A 25,726-nucleotide genomic window follows, 5' to 3' on the forward strand; every position below is an offset into this window, starting at 1 on the left:
CTATTTGGTTCTCCCAAGAGGTGGCTGCATTTCAAAGGGATATATAATTTGCAAAGCACTAGGGGATTGTTTTGGAAGAAAGACACTGTTATTAGTATCACAGGCATTTATTTGCAGATAACCTAATGTTTAAGGTGGATGATTAATTTTTTATTTGCATGACAATCCCCAGTAGAGATTGAAGCCTCCTGTTACATACACAGTAAGTTGCCATTTCTGCCCCCAAAAGCTTATGATCTAAGTAGACAAGGATCAAGAGGGGAAATAAAGGGACAGTAGGGAATAGTGGCTTGCCAAAAGTCACTGCCAGACCCAGAAATAGATCCCAGGTCTCCTATCACTAACCAGTGCCCTATCACTAACCACACTAACCTTTCTAATAGATTCCTCATAAGGTAGATGCAATTCTATTTAAATTCACAGTACCAGAAACCCTGTGCAACTTCAATTAAAAGCAACGAGAGAAAAAAGATTTACTACAAAAATGAAGCCATTGTTACCTTCTTCTATATTCCAGTCTAGAGTGGAGTGCTCAGTGGAAATGGGAAAGGACCTTATTGTAACAAGATGCTATAATAATTTTACTTGAAACCCTAAAACTAATTCAGGGCACATTAAAAAAAAACAACAACATTGACATGGTAAAAGAGAATGGTTTCTTTAAGATGTTCTTGGTCAGAGAATATGCGAAGCATGCGTTTCTAATATCTGGGTGGGTAAATGCAAGTGGAAATTTCAATTCTACAGAGGCACAGAGAATGTGCTTCTGAAAATATTTCCAGTCAAAAGCACGTGAAGTGTGAAAGTGTGGTCTACGTGGAGCGAAGGAGAGCATGTGGTCTGTCACATCATCAGCTGGAGTTTGTGGCCTTTTCTGGGTATTAAGCACGTTTGGTGTTTGTTGCCATGGCTCTGACAAAATGGACTGATGAGAACATCAATGTCTGGCTAAACTGCTTCTGAAGAGAACTTTGCCGAACTATGCCTCTAAGTTGCCTGGTAATTCCATACAGGAAAAAACTATTCTGCAGAATGTTAAGGGGCTAAAAAAGTGGGGCAATTTGGACATACCAAGATAATGGCCCTTTCTTAGCAGCACTGGGGTGTGTGTGTGTGATTTAACTCCATCCTTAACTTAGCCCATTGTTATTGCTTATTATTTTTATAGAGCTGTAAATGTACAAGGTGCAGTAGAGAAGGCGCAAAACAACACACACACTTCACCAAGAATTCACAGTGCAATCTGGGTCCCACTAGGTACCCCTTGTGTGCACAGCCAAGTGTGTTTCCAACAATGCACTTGGCTGGTGGTGAAAGATGCCAGACCATTGCTTGCTGAGCTTAGTCAGCTGCTTATCTCAGTCTCTAGCTCCGTGGAGATGGTGCCAGAACTCCCTGGGATTGTCTGCATCCACTCCAGGCACCTCCAAATGGCTTTTCAAAATTTCCAATGGAAACCTTTCTTGCTGAGCAAGGATCATGAGCTAAGAGTTCACTCAGGCCTCCTGCTTGAGAAAATGACTTGGAAAGGGCACCATACCGTGGGGTTATGCAACTTCCCTGTGGAAGTTATAAGCATTTCCTTGAGCGTTTTGGGAGTCTGGCCTCTCCTTTCGCAGTTCCAAGGGTGTACATGGTATCCTATGATGTCTGTTGAAGCCACTGCTTCTGAGCGCTGTGCTGAGAACAGTGAGATACCCACCTAAACAGCAATGTGACTGCAATGTTGTAGAACAGCAACAGTGCAGAGACCAGGCGAAAGCGCAACGGTTCTTCACTCGAAACAGCCTACGGCCTATGTGGACACAGCACGCCACTGGTGCTCTCTCACGGGTTCCATTCTCTAGTGCAGACACAGCATTAGAGAGACAGAAGACATGGCTCACACAGGAGGGCTTTGGGAAAGCAGTGGGTTGTAAGGGGAGATTCAAAAGAAGAGAAGAAGGCCAGCTGGCTCATGTGAAACTGCTGCTGTTCCAAAAGGAAGTATTTTTTCACACGACAACAGTCAACCTGTGGAACTCCTTGCCAGAAGATGTTGTGAAGACCAGGACTATAACAGCATTCAAAAAAAGAACTAGATAAGTTCATCGAGGATAAGTCCATCAATGGCTATTAGCCAGAATGGGCAGGGATGATGTCCCTAGCCTCTGTTTGCCAGAAGCAGGGAATGGGCAACAGGGGATGGATCACTTGACGATTACCTGTTGTGTTCATTCCCTCCGAAGCACCTGGCATTGGCCGCTGTTGGAATATAGGATACTGGGCTGGATGGACCTTTGGTCTGACCCAGTATGTGGCAGACAATGGAACGGGTAAGCACGAGTGCACTGAATCAAGCAGACCTGGAGCCATCACCACAGTACCTACAGGAATCACCTGCTGTTGAGCTCTGAGCCTGAAAGCCCTTGTGTGGTACACAGAAAGGAGTGTGAAAGGCCAATGTGACTCAGTGACAGCACAGGTCTGAACAGAAGCTATACAAGGCACAGTGAGACTTAAGCTGGTGCTTAAAGTTCATCATGTGCAGAAGTGATTTCCTGAATCAAGATCTGAGCTCAGAACTGCATGACACACAAAGATCTTGCAATCTAAATTAGTCAGATGGTGTAGATCAGACACACAATTCAGCAGAGGACCAGATGTGACAGAATATATTCCTGTGTTCACACCTGACACGCTATTGTAATAATCTTTGTATAAAGTAGGCCTTGTAAGGTATCATTTAAAACCTCATAATTTGCTGATCAATAATATCATGGCAAAATGCACATATCAGCATTATATGTGAAGTTAGAGACGTAAATTGAGATGATGACTAAAAAACAAGGTTTTCCAGAGAAGTCTGGGGAGTGGCCAAACCAGTTCCTCAGAGACAAAGGGTAAATTGATGCCTCAGACAGGTGTAAACAAGGCTGATGGACCATTACCTGCTAAGTGGCCGTTCTTTGGCAGGAAAAGGGCAAAAAAAAAAAATCTACATCTTAGCAAAGGAACAACATGGAATTTCCTTTCTACACAGACTGCCTGTCACCTTGCTCCCAGCTGGTCCTGCTTCTCCAAGGGGGAACACTGCAAGATGCCCCTTTCTCCCAGGGGGAACACTGCAAGATGCCCCTTTCTCCCTGCCCACTGCATTCATGCCATCGAAAGCAAAAAGGAATTGGACTCTGGGAGAAGGGGTCGTGACCTACAGGGTTTGATCAGGAAGACTGCTGAAAGCGTATGGTGAGAAACTCTGCTTGAATTTGATACAGTTTGTGAAGATAGGTATTACAGTCAATGTCTTATCTTTATTTTTCTTGTAAACATTTCTGACCTTTATGCCTCAATTCCTTGTACTCAAAATCTCTCTTTGTGGTTAATTAACATGTTTTATTGTTTTATCTAATCCAGTAGGTTTAAATTGAAGTGTCTGGGAAACTCCATTTGGGGTGACAAGTTGTGTGCATATTATTTCTTTTCAAGAAATAACAGACCAAATATGACTTTTATATTTACCAGGAGAGGGCTGGGCAGTACAGGACTTATATTTCTGGGAGAAAATCTAAGACTAGGAGTGTGTTGGGGTCACTCTGCAGAATAACCCAGGCTGGTGAGAGCCAGAGTGTAACCCAAGTGTGGCTGGCAGGCTGCACCTACAAGCAGACATGTAGGGTCCAGCTTGCAGTGCTGGAAGGCTGTTTGTGAGTGGCTCACGTGGGAGCTACTTCAGCAAGGAATTGTAAGGCACGGCCGGTTGCAGGGCAGGGGTGACACAGCCCCCTCACTGTTCTGGACTGCACTCTGGTATCTCACAGCAGGTAAGGTTTAAAGGCCAAAAAGGGTGTGACAACTAATCAAGCCCTATTTTGCATTGAATAAAGAAACAAGATTAGACATGCCATCACTGCAACATTGTGTAGCTAAATATAGGAAACTATTTGGTCTCCCAGATTATGCAGCTAAGGGGAAGAAAAAACACAATCCCCAAATAAATTAAATATGTATGTAGCTTCCAGGGAATCCTGTTGTACTGATCACAAATTAAATGGACTCTGAGGTAACGAAAATCTGATCTGTTAAACAAATGAAAAACGATATTACAGCTGGACATTGCAGTTAACCATATGCCCTAATGCTGTCAGACACTTTGATGGTGTTCAGTGGAGAGATGCTTTGGAGAAGGGTGGTTGCAAGAAATAGGGATGTTGATTTTGTTTTTTAAGCTCCTTACCGTGACTGGCAGGGGTGTGTGTTACATCTTCTGATTTGGGGTTCAGGGCGCATCACACGCTGGCAGTCACTGTCATTCACCAGCATCATGGTCTTGTTAACGATCCTAGTACAGGACACAATGGTTTTACGTTCACCTAAAAGTCAAACCAAAAACAATGGCAAACCAGTAAGCTAGTGAATTGCTGGAGGCTGTTAAATAACAAGTTGATCTTAAATAGTTAACAAATCTCCTCTACAGCTAATTCTTTCTGCCTACCTCTACCTATAGCATACAGAACTAATATCTCTGTGGATGTTTCTGTCTTCTGCTGCCTTCTCTTTGGGCTGCTCTGTCCCGTTAGCAAAGGTTCAAATCTTTGCACAGTGATTAGGGCCCTACCAAACTCACTGTTCATTTTGGTCAATTTCACGGTAATAGGATTTTTAAAATAATAAATTTAATGATTTCAGCTATTTAAATCTGAAATGTCCCGGATGTAAGTGTAGGAGTCCTGACCCAAAAGAGGGGGCATTGCAAGGTAACTGTAGTGGGGTCATGGTATTGGCTCCCTTACTTCTGTATTGCTGCTGAAGGCGGCGCTGCCTTCAGAGCTGGGCGGCTCTGCCTTCAGAGGGGGCGGCTGCTGACTGGGAGCCCAGCTCTGAAGGCAGCATCACTGCCAGCAGCAGTGCAGAAGTAAGGGTGGCCTGGTATGGCATTGGCACTCTTACTTCTGCGCTGCTGCCTTCAGAGCTGGTCCCTCGGCCAGCAGCTGCCACTCTCCAGTTGCCCACTGCCACCCTTACCTCTGCTCTGCTGATGGTGGTACTACCTTCAGAGCTGGGCGCCTGGCCAGCAGCTGCCACTTTCCAGCCTCCCAGCTCTGAAGGCAGGACAGAAGAGTGGCAATACCACGACCCGCCCCCCCTTCATTAACTTTGCATCTTTCAAGCTGACACCAACCTTTTTCAAGTCCTCTTTCAGTGTCTCAAATCACTTTCTTCAAGGTCTTCCTCAAGGTCTCTGTCCCGTGACTACTAGCTCATGTAGTCTCTGGCCAATATATCCCACATCTCATCATCTCACATGACCCAGACGATACTCCCTCGGTTTTTCCATGATGGGGGGGATCTTCATCATGGCTCCTACTGTTTCACTGCATAGCTTATCAGCTCTTATCTGACTCAGAATTCTCAATCTGGCAGTGTGAGGTGGTAGTTCTTCTCTCTTCCAAACTGGCCAGCATTTCAACCAGCCTAATCCTACTCTTAATTCACTTTGCTCTTTAGTTTACTTTGCATATTCTTATTGCAAAGAATTCCTATCACTCCTTCCACTTCCACCAACTGCTCTTCATGTGGCTCCTAACATCAACATCCACATTCTGATCATGGCTCCACACTGACTGCAGGCGTTCAAATTGTTGCATGGACTTTAATTTGAGACCATCTAGTTTTATTGGCTTCTTGTTGTTCCTCAAAGCATTCTATGTACTCCATATTTTGTGAGCTGATGCGTAAGCCATTTTCTTCTAATGCAGTCCATCACAGCTCTTCAGCCGTTTCCAGTTCATATTTATCTTCAGGGCACAATGTAATGTTGTCGGTGAAAAGCATGCTCCACGGAGCCTCTCTCCAAATTTCCTGCATCAAGGTGTTCACTGCCATCACAAATAAGACAGGGCTAAGGGCTGATCCTTGAGTAGGACTACCCTTGCAGTGAATGACTCACTGTAGCCATAGCTGCTTCTCATTACTGTTGTGCTACCCTCGTACTTGTCCATGATAGTCTGAACGCATGACTCCAGCAGATTATGCACCCACAGGCACCTCCATAACAATTGTCTAGGAACTCAGCCATAAGCCTTCTCTAAATCCACGAACACTAAGTGCAATTCCTTGTGTTTCTCTCCATATTTCTCCTGCAAACACGGGATCCATTGTTGGCCTTCCTGGGACAAACCCAAATTGTTTGTCACTGAGTTGATGCTCCAGTGCCTCCCGAAGTCTTTTCTCAATAATTCTTTCCAGACACTTCATTGAGTGACTCATCAATTTGATGGGTCTGTAATGACTCCATGCTTGCACATCTCCTTTATGCTTGAAGTTAGTGACCAACGTGTTTTTCCTCCACCAGCCGGGAATTTTTCCAGTACAGAGAATTAAGTTGAAAAAGTTTGTCCATCATCACCACTACTTCATGGCCTAATGCTTTAAATACTTCAATTGGTACATCATCTGCTCCCACTGCCTTCCCACCTTTCATCATCTTTAGCACTGAGTCTCCACTGTGGTGACACGTCTTGTCAAGTTTTGCTTGTGCATACTTTCTTCAATGGTTTCTTCACATTCTCTTCACTGAGCAGTTTCTCATGAAACTGCTGCCACCGCCCGATGATTTCACTATCTTCCCTTAGTACTCTTCCATTTTCATCTTTGACATGCTTCACAGCTCCCAAGTTCTCTGAGCTTCTTTGCTTAATCTTGGCTAATCTACATATTCCTTTCCCCCCTTCCTTCATTAGTAGTCCTGAGTAGTCCTTTAAATGGCTGACCCTTTGTTTCTGCAACTGCTCTTTTAGCTATTTTCTGTACCAGTCTGTATTACTTAGAACTTATCATCACTCTTATTTTCTGCCATTGCCATTCTTTTTTACTGCTTCCTGCATGTCACGGGGCCACCACCAATTTCCCTCATTTCGTCTGGCTACAGACAGCTTGTGCACTTTCTGTAATATATTTGGATATTTCCCCCAAATCTTATTGGTATCATCATGGGCGGTTTGGTTGTTGTCCAACCTCCAGAGAACTTCATCCTTAAATTTCACACTCAGGCTCAAGACACCACACTCCAGAATGGTTCTACTATTTCCACACAACCTATGTCTCTGCATCAACTGAGAAGGGGGCTCAATTCCACTGATGAACATGGCACCTTGGGCTTAACAATCCACTTTGACGTGAAGGTGTTGCGTTGTGACTGTCACATAGTTGCCTTTCAACACGGCGAGTTAACATCATGATGTCACGATGTAAACATCACCATCTCACCATGCAAACCTACCCAAGTGATATTTATTTGGGGGAAATGCCTCAAGCGTCTCCCATTATAATCTTAAGTCTGCCTGTTTTATATACTTGACAAACCGAACGCTTGTGATGTATGACCAAGCAACAGAAAATCCATTAAAACCTGTCACTGGAAAGTCCAGTGTGAATTAAGCCCCTGATCTCTTTTAGAACCATAAATGAGTCCCAATCTAAAAGTCCCAAAGGGAAGAAGACCTTTCCACCAAGAACAAGTACTGGACTGTGTCTGAAAACCAAAGTGTTTAAGAACTGACATATCCGAGCCCACTGATGGTGGGACTCATATTGCCAGAAGGTGATATTTGTGACACTAACTGTGTGGGAGGCCTATTGTAAAGCCCTGTCAACAGGTTTAAGATTCACTCTTGTGAGGGCTCAATGACTAGGAGAAATTGTTATTGTAAAAGGAAAGCAAACGAGTCCATTTTTAAATCAACTTTTTTATAAGAAGAAAAATACAGGCATTTAGTGAGGTTGGAGGATCCTGAGGGTGGCAAACCTGACAAGGAGTGAGGCTTTTAAACTGAGCACTCTAACTCCTTTGTGGTATCTTCATGATGGGATGAATTGTTGAAGCTGGCACCAACCACTCAGTGCTAGTCGTTAAAGGAGCTTGGCCGGGGTGTGACCTGATTCCCTAGGGAGAAATTAAAGCTGCCTCTCCCATATACGGAAAGTCAACATATAGTGGCAGATGCAGCCTTAACTGTCTTCCGTGAGGGTCAAGTCCCCCTCTGGCTTCATGAATCTATCCCAGAATGCCCCAGGAAAAATCAAATGAAAAGTGTGATCTGCAGGGTGCTAATGTGGTTAGCTGGTTGAGGGTTTCTGATGCAATCTACAGCAAATTGTCACAGTGGGACTGCTCCTACTTCATCCTCGGAGAAGGAAGCTTCTTTCAGCAAATATGCATGCATGCCTGTGAAAACTCTGCTCCAAGAATCTGACTGAGCCTTGAGATATGGGCCTGCATATAAGTGCCTTGAGCCATCCGTGAAGCACTAAACCAGGTGCAGTTCCACTGCATAATAATGAACCGACAAAGCAGCAGCCCTGCCAGAACACTGGCCGAGAATAGACTGCACGGCTGCTGCTAACTTGTAGATCTGGTGAAAGCGAGCTTTCGTTTCACCCAATTGCCATGCCAACAGCCATTTCCGTACCTTAGCCCTCCTCGTGATGTCTGTGCTTTGGCAGCGCTGCAGCCTGTGTTCTGCATTCACCTCTCTTTATTGCCTGCCTTGGCAAACACTGTACAAAACAATCCCACCACATTCCCAAATGGCCTTACCTCCTCCACACTGCACACTGCATCCTTCCCATCCGCTGTGTGTCCAGATGTACAAAGAATCCTGTTGTTTTTCTGGCTCGCTTCTGTTTTCAGCGGTATAGTTTACAGGAATGGTGTATTCGTAATGAATTCCATAATTCTGGTCGTGAAATAACAGCACCTGGTTCAGCAGCAGAAGAAAGGTTGTTATGGTACACTGTGAAAAGCCAACAGAGCGCAGAGACGGCAAAGCAAGCCATGCTGTCTCGGGCCAACACGTTCAAAGACGGGTGCTGCAAGAAAGGCAGACAAATCCTTATTTAGGCCCTGAAAATCAAAGTGGCCTGATCTTCAGAGGTGCTGACACAAAGGAAAACCATGAGAGCTGGTGCTCAGCACTTCTGAGAAATCAAGCAACTTATGGAGGTGTCCAAAACCAGACTTTGGTGTCTAACGTTAAGTACTCAATTTTGAAAAATTTGGCCGTCGCTTTTTTTGGTGTCAAATGTGATGAGTTGGCTTCAAAACAGAATTAATTCGACAGCAGGAAACATTAAATCAGATTGACGTTCATATAGTAACTAATTAAGTTAACGATTGCATGGAATTAAGATGCCATTCATCATACGTGCCTTAATTTGTTTTGGGAAGTCAGGCTGGCTGCCAGGCTGATCTATTTATTTAACCTTCTGGAAGGAGCAGTGGGTTGGGAGAGAGAGGGGTTTTTGAGTTTAACATCATATCACTTCACACTTTCATGGCACGGGAATTTATTAATGCTGCAGAGATGCGCATTTAACAGCTTAATCAATAAACAAGTCAAATCATCACCATGGGAAATGGTGCTGACAAGAACGAGCCTGTCCTGGGCTAACTGACAAACCTCACTAATGGGATATGACTCTCTCCCCCTACACGCAGGTATTTTCTGAAGAAAGAAAGAAGGCGCTGGGCTTTTTCACATCAGGCAGTGACATCAGTGGTTCCATCCAAGTTCTCACTTCTCCAAGGCGCCGCTGCAGTGATGCTGCGGTGTGAAACCTGCTTCTAACAGGCTCATGTATGACCTCTCCAGCCTCTATACTCTGTGAAATTCACTAAAAGGGACCACTATAAACAAAAGGAGGGCTATAAAAGGGTGCCTCATTATTAGTCACAGTGGGCGTGGAGTTCCGATTCTACTTGGATTTACACATTGGGCCAGATTTCACTGAGTAATTTTGGTAAAAGGAGTCCCACTGGTGTAAAACCAGTGAGAGATAAGAAACAGACCCACTGCATCTTTTATCTGAATTACTGTGCTATGTAAAAGGGATAGCTCAGTGGTTTGAGCATTGGCCTGCTAAACCCAGGGTTGTGAGTTCAATCCTTGAGGGGACCATTTGGGGATCTGGGGCAAACATTGGGGACTGGTCCTGCTCTGAGCAGGGGGTTGGACTAGATGACCTCTTGAGGTCCCTTCCAACTCTGATATTCTATGATTCTATGATGAAAGATAGGCGGGAGGGCTTTACTAGCTGACTTTGGAGCACATCTATTTTCTGGACCAGATTCTCGGGGGTATAAATTGGAGTATCTCCTTTGAAGTTAATGGACCTATAGCAATTTACACCCAGCTGAGGATGTGGCCTCTGTGATTTTTAAAAACAGACATAATTACTATTACAATATAACCCCAGTAGCATTAACACAATGATTTGAACAGGAACCCACCAGGCAGCCACAGGTACGCTCCTTTTTGACTCTTCATTGTTCTGGAAACACATCTTCAACCCTCTAAAAAACCCCAATCAAATAGGGTTTATAAGCACCTCTGACCTGGGATGGGGCATAAAATGACTGTACATGTGCTGGAAGCCTGGACTTGAGTTTAAAGCTGTCTGAATAATTGATATTTTGGTTCAGTAGCCGAAACAAAAAAATCTCCCCAAAATTTTATTGCAGGTTGACCTGAAAGAATTGTTTTTGTTTGTTTTTTCCATTTTTTTAGTTTCCATCTTTTTTTAGTTTTTTTCCAAAATAAATCCCAACTAGACTTCAAAATGAAAAGTTTCATTTTAATGAAATTGAAGCAAAATGTTTTGACTGTTGTCAAATTTTTTCCAGCCAAAACTATTTGCTAAACTGGACCCAAATTTGCTAATAGTTTCAGTCAACTCAAAACTACACTTCTGTGAATAAACGATCTGAAAAATTTTGCCCAATTCCACTGGAGTTGCAGCAATTGACTCCCTGTATATCTGTACGATGAGCACTGTAAGGACAGCAGGCTCTCTGCACCGTTTAGTTGATCTCCACAGTAAACAAGTCCAGACAGAAAAGTACCTTCCATGAGGAGTGGGAAACAAAGACAAGTTTTTGCTTTGGTTACAGAGGAAACTTTGTTTTTCACAGATTCTCAGGACAGAGGGAACTGCTGTGATCATCTAAACTGGCCTCCTGTACAGCACAGGCCATAGAACTTCCCACAAACGTTCCTAGACCTGATCTTTTTGAAAAATAGTCAACTGTCATTTAAAAACGGTCAGTGAAGGAGAGTCTGCCGTGACCCTCGCTAAATTGTTCCAATGATTAATTATTCTTACTGTTAAAAAATGACACCTTATTTCTAGGCTGAATTTGTCTAGCTTCAATTTCTAGCCATAGATCGTGTTAGACTTTTCTCTGCTAGATTGAAGAGCCCATTATTAAATATTTCTTCCTCCTTAGAGACTGTAATCAAGTCACCCCATAACCTTCTCTTTGTTAAGCTAAATAGATTGCACTCAAGTCTATCACTATAAGGTATGTTTTATTCTTAGCTTGAAGCCAAAGTTAAGGCCGCGATGGACCACACGATCATCATGTTTACAAAGCTTTCTGCAGAATCCAAAACATTAGGCAACAGTCAGGAGAGAACTCAGTTCCTGTCCTGACTTTATTTAAGACACGAGGTATGAGCAGCTCATCTATTGCACTACGGAAAGAGTCATGTTTAAAGCATCTCTGTGCTCCAGGAGTGTTTGGTTGCCCTCTGTTGCCAAGAGGAGGTCTAGCATAGGCCTAGCTACACAAACATTCATTCATTTATCAAAGAAATATACGTACAGTAACACATTTGGAGAAATGCTCCAAGTATTAAAAAACAGCTCCTTAAATGAGATCTTTATTATCTCAGCATGGAAACAAAATGAGTGAATCTAACGGCCCATATGAAACCAATTTCATAGCCACATGCAATATGTGTGTGTTCATGCATGTGTGTGTGTGTACGTGTAATTGATTTCAAATGCAGGTCACAATGGATTCAGTAAGGCTTCTGGCTCTTTGTCAGTCAAGTGTGTTCCACCGTTGTTTGGACAACAGTTTTCTATTTAGAAGTAACTGGTAACCATCCTTTTCATTCTTGTGTTGAAAGAATTAAAACCACTATCCTATTTCAGGGGAAAGATTAATATTTGACTCGAGAAAAGAGTTTCAAATAAATTACATGCTGTTTTAAGTGAGCTTTGTTTATTATTCTCCCAATGACTTTGGGCTTCATGTTTGTTCTAATGGTCCGATACTGGTCTCTATCCCATCTTTAAAGCATATCTGAGGAAGAGGGAGAGAAAGGAAAAATCACCCCTATTAATAGCAGACTGAAAAGTCAGTTTGTATTGCAGTAGAACCTCAGAGTTATGAGCTGACCGGTCAACCACACACTGCATTTGGAACCAGTTCCTTCTTGCTGGATACACTGACAGAGGGGAGGTGGGTGGGTCTTGGAATGGATATGAGCAACACATCTCGAAAAACAACAGTTACAACAAGGTAAGTAGCCATTTTTTCTTCTTCGAGTGCTTGCTCATGTCGATTCCAAGTAAGCGACTCCCAAGCAGTTCCTAGGAGGAGTTGGAGTTCACTGAGTCGCAGACCGTAGCACTGCTCCGCCAAATACAGAATCATCTCTCGCCTGCTGAGTAATGGCATAGTGCGACATAAAGGTGGGGACTGATGACCATATCGCTGCCCTGCAGATGTCTTGCCTGGGGACCTGTGGCAGGAGTGCTGCTGAGGAAGCCTGCGCTCTTGTGGAGTGTGCTGTTAATGCTGGGGCAGGTATCTTTGCTAGGTCGTGATCCATAAAAAGATCCTTTGGGATGACACTGGAAGCCCTTTCAGTTGCTCAGCAATTGTGATGAAGAGTTGTGTTGATTTTCTAAACAGCTTTGTCCACTCAGTGTAAACAGTTAACGCTCGTCTGACATCCAGGGAGTGGAGCATTCGTTCCTGGTTACTAGAATGCAGTTTAGGGAAGAACACTGGAAGAAAAATGTCCTGATTTGCATGCAAAACTACCTTTGGGAGGAAAGCTGGGTGTGGCCACAACTGTACCTTGTCCTTATAAAATAAAACAGTATAAGGGGGCTCGGACGTCAAGGCCTTAAGCTCAGACACCCTCCTGGCCGAAGTTATAGCCATCAGAAATGCCACTTTCCGGGAAAGATAGAGAGAAAGCATGTTGTTAGGGGCTCAGAAGAAGGGCCCATCAGCCTTGAGATCTCATGGGGGGGATCAGCTGTCTTACTTGAGGGTACAGTCTATCTATAGTCTTTTGAGAAAGCGGCCAACCATGGGGTTAGCAAATACTGACTGGCCAGCAGAACCAGGCTGGAAAGCAGGAGTTGTGTGGGTCCCCCTTTGGCATAGGCTTTCAGACAGAACCCACAGGCTTTGAATCCCTGAGACCAAGGCATGCCCCGGTCCCTGGGAGGGAAAACATGGTAGGGGGAGGATCCCCAACTAAAACTTATTTTAACTATGAACTACTGAAAACTAACTAATACTAAGTTTTTAACTATTTACATACACAACAAGAGAAAGCCCACTAGGTGATTGCTTGCTGTAGAGCAAGGGAAGAGAGCTGCTCCAAGGACCGTCACTGGCGGTAAGAAGGAACTGAAGAGGTGGTGGGTCGGCAGGGACCTATATACACCATCAGGAAGGCGCGACTCCAGGGGGCTCCACAGCCAACCTGATGAATACCGCTAGGGGAAAAACCTTCCAACGACCGTACACTTGGAATGGCCATGAGCAAGCACTCGAAGAAGTAGTACGCAATCAGGCAGCAGCAGAGACAATAACAACAAAAAAAGCAAATACAGTACAGTACTGTGTTTAAACGTAAACTACTAAAAAAAGGGAGTTTTTTAAAAAAAGATTTGACAAGGTAAGGAAACTGTTTCTGTGTTTGCTTCATTTAAATTAAGATGGTTAAAAGCAGCATTTTCCTTCTGCATAGTAAAGTTTCAAAGCTGTATGAAGTCACTGTTCAGTTGTAAACTTTTGAAAGAACAACCATAATGTTTTGTTCAGAGTTACGAACAACCTCCATTCCTGAGGGGTTCGTAACTCTGAGGTTTCTACTGTATAATAAATAGGGCTTAGGGAGAAGCTTCCTAGTAATACAATCCTTATTTTTGTTGTTTTGTTGGATATTGAGGGGAAGGGGGGGGTTGTTTCCATTAAAAAAAGATACACAGCAATGCTCAAGTTTTCAAAATGACAACACCAGAATCTACTGCTGTTGAGCCTCAACCGAGGAGAACAGTCAGAATAGTCAGATCTAGCCACAAAAGGCACAGGAATCTTACACAACATTTTTACAAACCTGAGCTCATGCAAATTCATATTTTATACGGTACCCTGAGGACAGACAGTTCTTCAGTAATATACAGGCTACTTTGTAAGGGGTTTGGTTTCAGGGTGGAAAGTTTGGATCTAAGCAAAATTGTGAAGCTGACATTCTTAACGTTGAAGAAGTCACCATGGAAATTTGACTTTTAAAAAAGAGCTAATAGAAAATATAGGCCCAAGTCTTTTGTACATGTTTAGCTTTACATGCCCAAATCATGATTTTCATGAATACGTTAGGGAATTGCAAGAATCCTCAAATGTGCCCTTTTGAATACCGAGGAATAGTCTCAGTTCAGCTTTGCCACTGGCCTGCTGTGTGACCTGTGCAAGTCACTCCACACCTCTTCCCAAAAACGGGGATAACAACGCTTCCCTTCCTTTGTGAAGCATTTTGAGAGCTGCATGTGAAAAGCACCGAGAAGAGGGAAGGGTTATTAGTCTTATACCGTTTTTGTGAAAAGTTCATGGCAGTTCTGAGCTCTTCAAACAGTACAATGAAAATGAAAACTAGAACAGCGCAAAGCAGATTTAACAGGGGCCCAAAAAATGTAGGTGAGGAAAAGCAGAGAGCCATTTGATTTTTAGCCGTGTCTAAAGAAGGGCTGGGGTAGGCAGATCCTGGCAAGAAAGTCACAGAGAAAGGAAACAGTGCCTAGAAAAATTAAAGTGGACAGAAAATAGAAGTTAGAGGAAGCAGTGCCTACTTCACAATACACTGTTTTCATAGGGTCTTCCATCCCAGAATTGCAAAGCCCTCTGCAAACACTCATGTATTAACATCCATGGGAGGCAGGGTATTATTATCCCCATTTTATAGATGGAGAAACTAAGTCAGAGAGAGATTACATGACTCGGCCCAAATTACACACTGAGCCAGAGACAAAGCTGGGAAAAGATTCCTAATCTCTTGACCCAGGAGGTCTCTTGACTCATACAGCTTCAGTGTTTATAAAAGAACATCCTGTGTAAATAGAAAGACTATGTTGAACCGGAGCAAAGAAATGTAACAGTTCTCAACCTAGTCAATATATAAGTCAAGATGATTTGCGTGTGTAAATTGAGATACAGTGCCAAATTTGCACAGGTCATGTGTTTTGTACCTTTTATTACCTGTGTGAGAAAAAGGTAATTTAAACAGAGAAACATACACTGGTGTGAGTCAACTAGGAAGTTGAGCCAATGTCCTTTTACATGTGCAAATGGTTATGGGCACAAAACGCAGAAGGCCTTGAAAAACCGGGTCCATACCAGTTTCTTTATGTCTCATTATGTAATGTACATCACAGTATGAAGCTTCTACGGAGATTGCAAGCTGACACAAAATAGACCTTAAGTGAGATGTAAGTGTTGCCCCCTGTAACCCTGCAAAAGAAATCAGGGGGAGAAGCAATAGATTTTCCTTAAAACCCTGGGGAGGAAGCAAATAGTTTAAGTTGAACTGTGAGCATGGATATAAACCCTTTATGTTGCATCACTTAAGAAACATAAACAAAGGATATAAAGTTACCATCAAGTGCAGTGGTATTTTAGTTGGTCCTTTGGCAGACATTTTCTCCCACAGACCCCTTCGCACGTACCGGACAGTAGTGCCTGCGATCTGAAACTCGCCAGGAAGCTCAATTTTCCAGTCGCTGTTAATGGATCTCTTACTGGAATCTTTTAAAGCTGGAAAGAATCAAACACCATGGAAGGAAATGAAAGCAATTCCATAATTAAAAGACAGACCCACAGTGATTCAGCTTCAGCCCACTTCAACTGCAAGATGCAGTAGCCTTGTAGCAGATGGGAGTTTAAAGGAAAAATCAAGTATTTACTTTTAGCTGAGGAGTTACCAGGTAGCCAAACTGTGAACATTCAGTATTACAGTGTAGGAAGGCATCTCGAATCACATTACAATTGCTATCATGTAACATCAATGTCACATAAGCTGGAAATGCTGAAGTTTTGCTACCTTAAAATTTTTCGGATCTGATTTCTAATGAATCAAAGTCCTCTGGATTCTAAACATCGAGACATTTTCTCTGTCACTCCACTGCCAGGAAATTAAAGGGGGGCGAGGGGCGGGAGTGGGGAGCAGTTCTGTGCAGCATCAGTTTACAAATGAAACGGAAGGAAGAATGATTACATGGTGTCCTTGTAAAGATACTACTAGTACCAGGCTAGATGGCCCAACTCTAACTTACATTAGGGGACTCCTACCTCCAGTCATCCCACTGCAATCCGTAGTGAGAGAATGAGTTCTCACCAACATACAATTTATCTCCTACTTAATGCATATCAGGAGAACATACATATTAAAGGGATATTGTCACAAAAGTTTATGTCCAACATTTCTCTTCTGTAAAACCAACTGGGATTACTAGGAAATTTTCTATTAACTTTCAATGAAACGAGCTTTCACTTGGCTTTAAACATAACCTTGGAGTATTGGAGCATTGTGCTAGGGCACAAGAATGCTAAAGTGACTAGATTCAGACTAGGAAAAGAATGGAACTTACGAGCTCATTTTTCTTGTTCAAGCTGAGTGAAGTGCAAACAGTAAACAGAGAGGATAGTTAGTGAACAGTCAATCAGATGCATATAATTATTTCAATAATAATCTAATATGTTATTAGTAATAAAGCTACATTTTAGATGTACAGCATCATTACATTTATTTATATAGGTATGTGTATATAAACAAACTGTAACATTGCTTTACCTTTAAAATATATATATATATATGTAAATTTTAAAATGGCACTAGTAACGAAACTGTTCTAGAAAGCAATCTTCTGTCATTTGGGATTTTGGAAATTAATGTTTCCTCCGCCCAAAGCAACTACATCTTTGTAAAGATTACACTCAAGTCTAAGCACTCGTTTCATAACCTTTGAAAGCTTATTGATGCCGGTAGATTAGATAAATCCAGACACTCGGATACCAAAGCAGCAAGCACAGTATAAGACCTGGATAGAACGGAATAGCTATTTGATCCCCTTTGATTGTCTGAGGTTTGCAAACCAGCCATAAACTAATCTCATGCTTTCCTTTCTCTCCTTGAAGCTTGCAGACTTGCTGTGTCACACTTTCAAAGCTATGGAAATTGGCAGCTGTAGAGTGAAAAAGAATGAAAACACTGCTGGCTTTAAACAGACTCCTGGTTTATGAGACCAGACTTGTACATTATTATCTAGTCTGCCCATCTTGCAACTGATTGAAGTCTGGCAGTTTAGCAGTCGGGTCCCAAGAAATTCCTGCTGAAATCAGTAAACAGTGAAATGTATTCAGAACTCCAACCATTTTCAGAGCACTCATCTTTCACTCAACTCTCACCTTTCCTCCTAAGTGCAGAAACCCAATTTTCTCCTAGTAATTTTTAAAGTTTTTCCAAAAGAATTAACTTTTGAAAAATAATTTCCTAAAACTTCCTTAGGCAAAAGGGTAACAAAACACGCTGCATTGGTTATGAGATTTGCAAGCGGCAAAGAATATATATATATATTTTTAGTTTATTTGGGGCTTCCACAATGAAGATGTTGGATGGATTCTTTAACCCAATTGTTAGAGCTGAATCATAAGGGAGGGGTCAAAGTGTGTCGGGGGCAGGGGGAGATGGCGTGTATGGTGTTCTGCCCAATCCTCAGCCAGGCACGGGACCCTTATGGGACCATTCCAGCTAGCACAATTTAGAGTTGCCCTTAGGCTGCTCTAAATTACTTCAGAGGCCATTTTGGTCCTGGCAGAGCCAGCATCAGGGAAACAGAGAAGTGGCTTTCAGCCATTCCATCTACATCAAGCTTATGTTCAGCATCAGGCCGGATGTCCTGTCTGCTCTCAGGCCTGCAACATAGGGAGCTAAGGCAAGTGATGCCTTGGCAACTCTTGGTCTTGATGGAAGCAGGTCAGGCTGTAAAGGTGCAGACATAGCAGGTGATAAAATAGCCTGGTACACGAAAACCCCTTTTGAAAATCTCTGTGAGGTGTGCATGTGTGCAAATGCTGTGCAGGGCTAGACCTTTGACAGTCCTGTCAGGGCTAAATTTCCACCTGCCTGGATGTGCCTATATGCCTTGTGAGCACAAGCATCCATTTGGATGGACAGAGAAGTGCTGTTTTAGCCAGAGCCTAAAGCCCTGTAGGTTTACTAGGTGAAATCTCTCACTAAGCTCCAGTATTGTGTCCAGACTGATGTATATACTCTCATGTCTGGGCACAATACACCAAGGCTGGATACAGGGTCTCAGTTTATTAATTTGGGGCCTGATCTAAAGGCCCACCAAAGTCCTTCCCTTTACATTGATGGGATTAGCATCAGGCCCTTTTACGGGTTAACCGCAAATCAACAAGGCCTCCATCAGTCAACAAATACCCCACAGCTCTGAGGTTATACCTATGCTGCACACTAAGTCTGGGTCTGTGGGACCCGGCCTTGTGGAGTCTGTGTTTCCAAGCCCATGCTTGAGCATCCACGTTGCATCGTAGACCTGGATCTCAGAGCCATGCTAATGGCTGCACCATGCAGACCTTCTGACTCAGGTCTGCAGCTTTAACTATGTCCACACTACAGAATAACAGGGCCTGGACCCGAGTCTCAGAAAGTATCTCTACACAGGGATAAAAGACCCAAGGTTCAGTGTGCAATGTAGACATACCCGAGGGGTCCAAACCTGTTTCCCTTTCATATCCCACTGAAATTAATGGAAGGGTTGTGTACATCAGGACAGCACCATAAAGAAAACTTCTCCATAAAATAACCCAGTTGTAAAAGCAAGAGAGCAGGAAGTCAGCCATTTAAAACTACTATTTAGAGGCAAAGGTATTTGGAATTTCATCTATTTCCTTCCAGAAAAGGCTACTGTATGTACAAATGCTACTTCAACTCTCCAGCTACTGAAAGACGACTCCATCCGTGGGGACGTTGAACAACTGCAGCTTTTCAAATTAATTTTTGAGACTTCCAGATTACTGGGGAGGGAATGTTATTCCAAGGATTTGGGGATGAAAGCAAGCGTACCGAGAAGTAGAGGAGCAAGCTGGCAAAGCCTGATTTTATGGGAAGAAAATTCCAGGCCACAATCTCTGTGGAGATTCAAGTGCCATGTATCCAAACTGTTTTGCCCATCCAGATACTGGGTATTATTGAGCAGAGTAGTCTGTGGGTGTTTTTCGCCCACTGGATCGTTTTCTAATTTCAAGGTTAACTGTGTCTCCTGGCCAGACTGTTCTTTAATAACGTTTTCTTAACCATTAGTGACTGAGACCCAGTTTATTAACTTTCTGTCAAAATTATGACTCTTGCTTCTAATTAACTAAATGAGCAGGGGTGTGACCCAAAACACAGTTGTATCCATGGAAAGGCTCCCACTTGCTTGCTTGGGTTTTGGATCAGGCCCCACCAACTAGCATGCTCTGGAAGCCTTCATTACATTCCATGTTGTTCTTTAATATGCTTAGAAGGTCAGGACATGAACCTCCCCGTCAATGGCAAGACATGGCTGACTTGATTTTTGGGAGTGCGGGCATTAATCTAACATGAGTCATGTTTGTAATGACATGAGACCATTGCCTATAGACCTGCTCTTGTCTGTGGCTGCTCAGTAGTCAGGCAACATTTGACGTCCAAAATACAGCTATTACTAAGAGGTGTGCTTCAAGAAACTAGAGGCCAGATTGCCCCCTCGCACAGGAGGGGCTGAGCAGGAGGAAATTTTTGTGAGGTTCTCCTTCATGGGGATTCTTACCAAAGTGTTCTGACAGGGTGCAGAGTTTACTCCCCTGCTGGAACTGGCAATAGGTCTGGCCTCATGGATCCAGAGAATCTGGAGAAGGTTGAAAGAGATCCAGGAAGAGGGCTGGTGCCTCAACACTTTCTCTGGGTCCCTGGCATGCTCTACAGTGGAGTGTGTTATAATAGCCACAACGCCCCACCCCCACCACAAGAGGATCCCTGTCCTAGAAGAGGGGCCATGAAAGGCGCAACCTTAGGCTGTACTACATTTCTGGTCTGAGCTCTGTGGGGAAGAGGAAAAATGTACATCTCCCCTGACCATGCCTGCCACCCCATGTACTCACTACCACCATGGACTGTCCACTGCTCAGCCCCAAAGGATCCAAGGTAAGTGGAGGGGTTGTAGTTACTGAGGCCCACCCCCAACTCCCCGACTGGAGTACAAGACTCTCACAAGACTGGTTCCTTCCATGCACAGATCGAAAGGGCACACTTAGCTCTTGGTATTTGTGTGTTGCAAGCAGCACAGCTCAACAAGACTCTCCGTGGCTCGTTTGTCTAACCCCATGACATTCTTGCTCACCGATTTACAAAGTGCCTTCTGCAAACCCCAGAAAACTTTATGAAGCCCCAGAATGCTGCTGAGGGACCACTTTACCCACCACCAGAAAGCATCCAGTGCTGCTGCAGACTGAAACTGGCATAAGCAATGGCTCTGAGCAGCCCTGAACAGGACCAGCTCAGGGATAATATTGTATCCAACTAAAGTCATGGGTGGAATGGAATGATCTCTATTGTAAGATGGCTACTTACTGAGATACAGAGACAAGCATGCCTACTCTTGTGAAAAGGTCCATGAGAGCTTTAATGAGCAGAAAGGCAGCATGCTGAGCTCCCGAAGACTAGGGATCAGTTCTGATTCAGAGGGAAGATCGCCCCTTGCTGAAACACCAGCACTCCATGCTTAATCTCTGGGGTCTTCCATCTAGGGAATGGCCATGTCTTACTTGAGGGAGTCTTACGGTTGGCAGGCTTTGATCCCCGCTTGCTAGCATCCAAGCAAAACGAGTTTTAAGGAACAGCAAAAAACATGTAGCTCTTACCGCATGGAGTGTTTTGCAAGCAGGGATTCTCAAAACATTTTGCAAAGGAGGGGGAAGTATCCTTATTTCCATTTTGCAGACAGGAACACTGAGTCATAGAGAGGTGAAGAATTTGTGTACAGGGTCACTGAGCATGTCAGAGCTGTGAACAGAACTGAGGGGGTAGATTCTCTTCTCTGCCAAGATCTGCTTGATAGTGTGGACACGAGAGCTCAATCAGGAAACAGATTATGATTTCCTGATCCTCAGTCAGCCCTGTCCTCAGTGTAATCTAGAGCAGACTAAAGGTTACTCTAATTTACAGCAGTTGGCTGTGGTACTCCCAGGATGATATGCCTGCTGTGAATAACAGTAACATAACTCCACCTCTGACCCTGACCCTTCACCAAGGTGGGGGTGGCAGATGGTTTATGGAGTCAGCTCTGCCAGCTTTACACCAAATGTGAATTCCTGTCAGAGCCAGGCTGTGGGCACTGGTCAGTTGCTAAGTTGCAGTCAGAAACTGAGTAGTGGGGTCAGTGTAGAGGCAGGTCAGGATAGCAGGAATTTGGGGGTCAGGCACCTAGTTGAAGGCGGGAGGTAAATAGCAGAATCAGGATATCAGGAAGTCTGGTCAGGTGCCAGGTTACAGACAGCAAGCAAATAGCAAAGTCGAGAACAAACCAGGCTCAGAAGCTGGAGTTTACAATCTACAGCAAGCAGGGTCTGGAGCGGAAGCAGGCAGGCAGTCTGTGTGGTTGCTCAGACAGCTCTCCATGATGGCTTCCTGGTTTAAAAACTAGCAACAGCCAATCAGTGAGCTGGAAGGGGCCACCATTCAGATCCTGCTGGACAGGACTTCCTGCAGAACCCAGATTCATGGGGTCCTCAAGGGGAAACCAAGCCTAAGCATCCAGTGGCGATGCGGATGGTCAGTGGCTCAGAACCCCCATGGTCCCAGGTTCTAGTCCAGCAGTGTCTTACAATTTCCTTCGTTTAGGGGAATTCTCAACTTGCAGTTGTGGCCAGACTACAGCTCAAAGGGTCCAGAACAAGGACAGTGAATCTAACCCATTGTCTCCTGACTCCTAGTTCAGTGCACTATCCATGGGATCATGCAGCCTCTCAATATCAAGTCAATTATTCACAAGCATCAAAAACCTCCAGCATCTTCTCATTGCACCAGAAATGTCTCACCAATCACCAAACCAAGTCTCTTCACCTGACCTGAATCTCATGTCTTGTCTCCCTAACATTGTGATCTCTGGGGGAGAGGGAATGTGTCTACAGGAATGGTTAACTGTAAGTAGCTAGGTCAGACTACCACTGGGATGGGTTTCACTCAGGAGGTAGCAGGCATTTGCCTGGTCTCATGTGTAGGTTTTGAGGCTTAACATCATACAGTAGAGGATTAAACAAAACCAAAAAGCCCTTAACTTCTCTTTTCCTTTCAGGCTGGAAAACAGGAACTGACTAATCAAGCTAATCCTAAACCTGGCATCCAGTCAGATCTTTATTTCCACTTGCAGTTCCTCCAACTCACTTCCGAGCTCATGCAAGCTGCCGAGGCGTTTCCTGTTCAAGGTGGTTCTTTAGCAAGAAAGCCAGCCGAGCCAGCCAGCCAGCGTGGGTTGAATGTAGGTGGAGGGAAATTATTCCGGAACTGCTCCCAGCAAATGGAATAATGATTCCAAATTAAGCAGGGCTCCACAGTGCTGCACCCAGCCCTGAGTGGAAACGAGTCCTGATTGGACTATGCTTTATGAGTGAAACTAACACAGGGAATCTTTCCAAAGTTAGACCCTGTGTTAGAATGAGTGCAGAGCCGCTGTGCCTTATTAAAGCTACAGTGCCTGGAATTTGATTCCCAAATTATTATCTTGTTGGAGACTTGCTGTTGCTACCCTTGGGTTTAGATTAACAAGGCACTGCCTATCTCTTCCTGTCTGATCATGGACATTGGAGACAGACATCTTTGCAGACACTAAGATCCTCCTGGTTACTGAACATGAACTACAGAGCTGAAACAATATTGGGAAACTTCAGTGTAGCAAGAGCATCATCATGCACTGCAGCTGGGGGAAAACTCTCTCGTCCCTTTATGTAAAGGCACAGACATTTAAACCAACTCTGCAAAACTGGACTGCAAGTATTGTGGGAAGATCCCTGTCTCGAGGTGTCTCAGCATTCCTGCTCCCAGGTGCAGGAGGCCAGAGATGTGCAAAAATGGAAAATATGTCGGGAAAAGTTGCTTGGACCTTTATGAATCTCAAAACTGGATTGGTTCAAGTTTTGGAGGAAGATCTGTGGGAAGGAACGAGTCTCATTTTAGCTGAAATAGTATTTCTTATCTTTAGATAAGGCAGATGCATGCAGGGGCAAAATTTGCTCTCAGTCGTAGCCAAACCTATTGGTGTACACTTGTTGAGGTTACATCTGTGCCAGTAAGCAGGGTTACAGCATTGTAACGGAGGACCGACTTTAGCCCTAAATATTCAGTGCAAGCTTCTCAGTACTTGAACTCCAGTGGATAAAACTAAACCCCCCTGATAAACATTCTATATGAATCCCATAGAAACAATCAAACAAGACTGGCTTCCAAAAGCCCAGTGTTTGCAAAGCTCGAGGAAACACTGGCCCTTATTGTTCCACCAATGGTTCGATATGTCAAACATCTTATGTGCAGGCATAATCTTCTTCCAGAAAACTGGCTGCCGCATGAGCAGAAATAATAGCAACAGTGACACATGCTTCCTACAAAGGAATGGTGGCACAAATGCCGGCTTTATAATACAAGGCACAGCCCACCTCAGAGTTAAATGACAGGGGCTGTTTTTTTCTTAATTGCATTTTAGCTTTATTCATCACGTGGTGTGTATTCAAGAAGATAGATAGGGCAGATGGGGTGACAGCCCAGGAGAAGCACTCTTGCTGAGTGTTCCTTGCCAATTCTGGTGCCATCCCAGGAAAATAGCGGAACTAGTGCACAAATCCTAAGACACAATCAGCCTGCGAAAGCTTTCTGCAGCATCTTGTATCCTAATATTTGCAACTAATTGGCATCTAAGAAAAAGGGTTATGATGAAGGAGCACACGGGAGTCAGGAGACCTGGGTTCTATTTGCAGCTCTGCCACCGACTCACTTTGTGGCCGTGGCAAGAGTCACATCACCTCTGTGTGCCTCAGTTCCACCTCCTGTAAAAAAGAGGGCGTAAAATGGTCATTCGCCTATGTGGAGTTACTACCGTTCTCTATTATTTGTTCCAGTAGCACCCAAAATCAGAGAGGGCACAGTCCCTGCACCGAAGAGCTCACACTGGAAGAGACCGAACATGTGGATGTGAAAGGGGTACAATATCTAAGTAAGGTGGTAACACACTGAGTGGTCGGAGTAAGACCCAAACAACCATTAATCCCAGTTTATCCCAAATGGGAATACTCTGGTGAGGAAACGCTACAGGACCGGGCCCTAATGGAAGCACTCAGTTATTGTGCTGAGGGGAGCCAGATAAACTGACGGGTAAATAGACAGAAAATAAAGGATTCAGGAGGCGTACATGCTTATCGATAGCAACGAAGATCCTGAGGCGAACCTGCTCGGAATTTTAAACCACAAAGGTTCAACAAATGTAAGAGACGGCTTTGATTGTTCTCTTCTCCTGCCTTAACGTGACATGAAATTGTGGCACAGTGTGAAACAGTGAAAAGCTCAGCTCAGCTTGTTACCTTGCTTGCAACAGTGTTTCCACGTGGCCATGAATCTATCTATATGTTTGGATGAGAGGAAGGAAGGTCCAGTGATTAGAGTGCCAGCCAGGGAGATTCAATCCCCTACTCTGCCACAGACTTCTTGGGAGGCCTTGGGCAAGCCACTTAGTCTTTCTGTTCCTCAGTTCTCCATCTGTGCAATGGGGATTGCAACACTTCCTTACCTCACGGGGTGTTCTGAGGATAAATGCATTAACGTTTGTGATACGAGGATGATACTATGAGGATGGGGGCCATATATGTACCGTAGTAGACGTAACTATAGTGTATCAACCTCTACAGTTAGCTATAATTTACAAGGAAACTGTATAGCCCTAACTGTAGGGTTAATAATTTTATAATGAATTTGCTGACCCTGAAAATATTCTGGGCTCTCACAGGGCCAGATCTTCCTTTCCCTTCCACAGGTGCAATGCCACTGACTTCAGTGGGACTGCAGGAGTGTAAATGCGGGGAGGACTAAGCCCATTATTTCAGTTGGCTGCCTCACAGAAATTTAGAATAAATAATATTAGTACTGGATCGATGGCTGCAGCCAGCCCATCTTGGCCTGTGGGCTCATTACAAGCTAAGCAGGGCTGGGTCTTGGATGTAAAGCAAAATGACAACCTCGTACTGCAGGGAGTGGCCCTGGCAGCATGGTAAGTGTGTTGGGGGAGTCAGCTGCATTGTCCTTCCTCACTACTAGGTTGAACTGGGTGCTATGCTCTTCCTACCTAAATGGCTGCTGTTTCATCTGAACGCCCCATTCTTCCTTACTCCTCCCCCTAAATTGTTGTTGCCTGTTATTAGACAGATCCTCTGTTCCACCCCAGAGCAAAGTGCATGTCAGGGACTCGTCTACGCACGTAAAAATGCTCTGGGATTCCTTCAGGATGAACACCCCCCTATTGCTGTCCGATATTAACACGCTGAGCATACCACCACAGAAATGGTGAGACATCGCAATAA

General features: G+C 44.0%; 1 protein-coding gene across 4 annotated transcripts in view; it reads right to left on the minus strand.

Moving 5' to 3' along the window:
• ADAMTS17 (ADAM metallopeptidase with thrombospondin type 1 motif 17) overlaps positions 1–25,726 on the minus strand; it is a 256,604-nt gene that overhangs the window by 52,676 nt on the left and 178,202 nt on the right. For all 4 annotated transcript variants that reach the window (XM_073304276.1, XM_073304275.1, XM_073304274.1 and 1 more), the window contains 3 exons: positions 15,723–15,880; positions 8,579–8,738; positions 4,217–4,352 (listed from right to left, as the gene is read on the minus strand). In XM_073304276.1, the coding sequence (XP_073160377.1) occupies positions 4,217–4,352; positions 8,579–8,738; positions 15,723–15,880 (454 nt within the window). The remainder of the gene's footprint in view (positions 1–4,216; positions 4,353–8,578; positions 8,739–15,722; positions 15,881–25,726) is intronic.

Source organism: Lepidochelys kempii, chromosome 10 (genome assembly GCF_965140265.1).
Source record: "Lepidochelys kempii isolate rLepKem1 chromosome 10, rLepKem1.hap2, whole genome shotgun sequence".
NCBI classification, from domain to species: Eukaryota; Metazoa; Chordata; order Testudines; family Cheloniidae; genus Lepidochelys; species Lepidochelys kempii.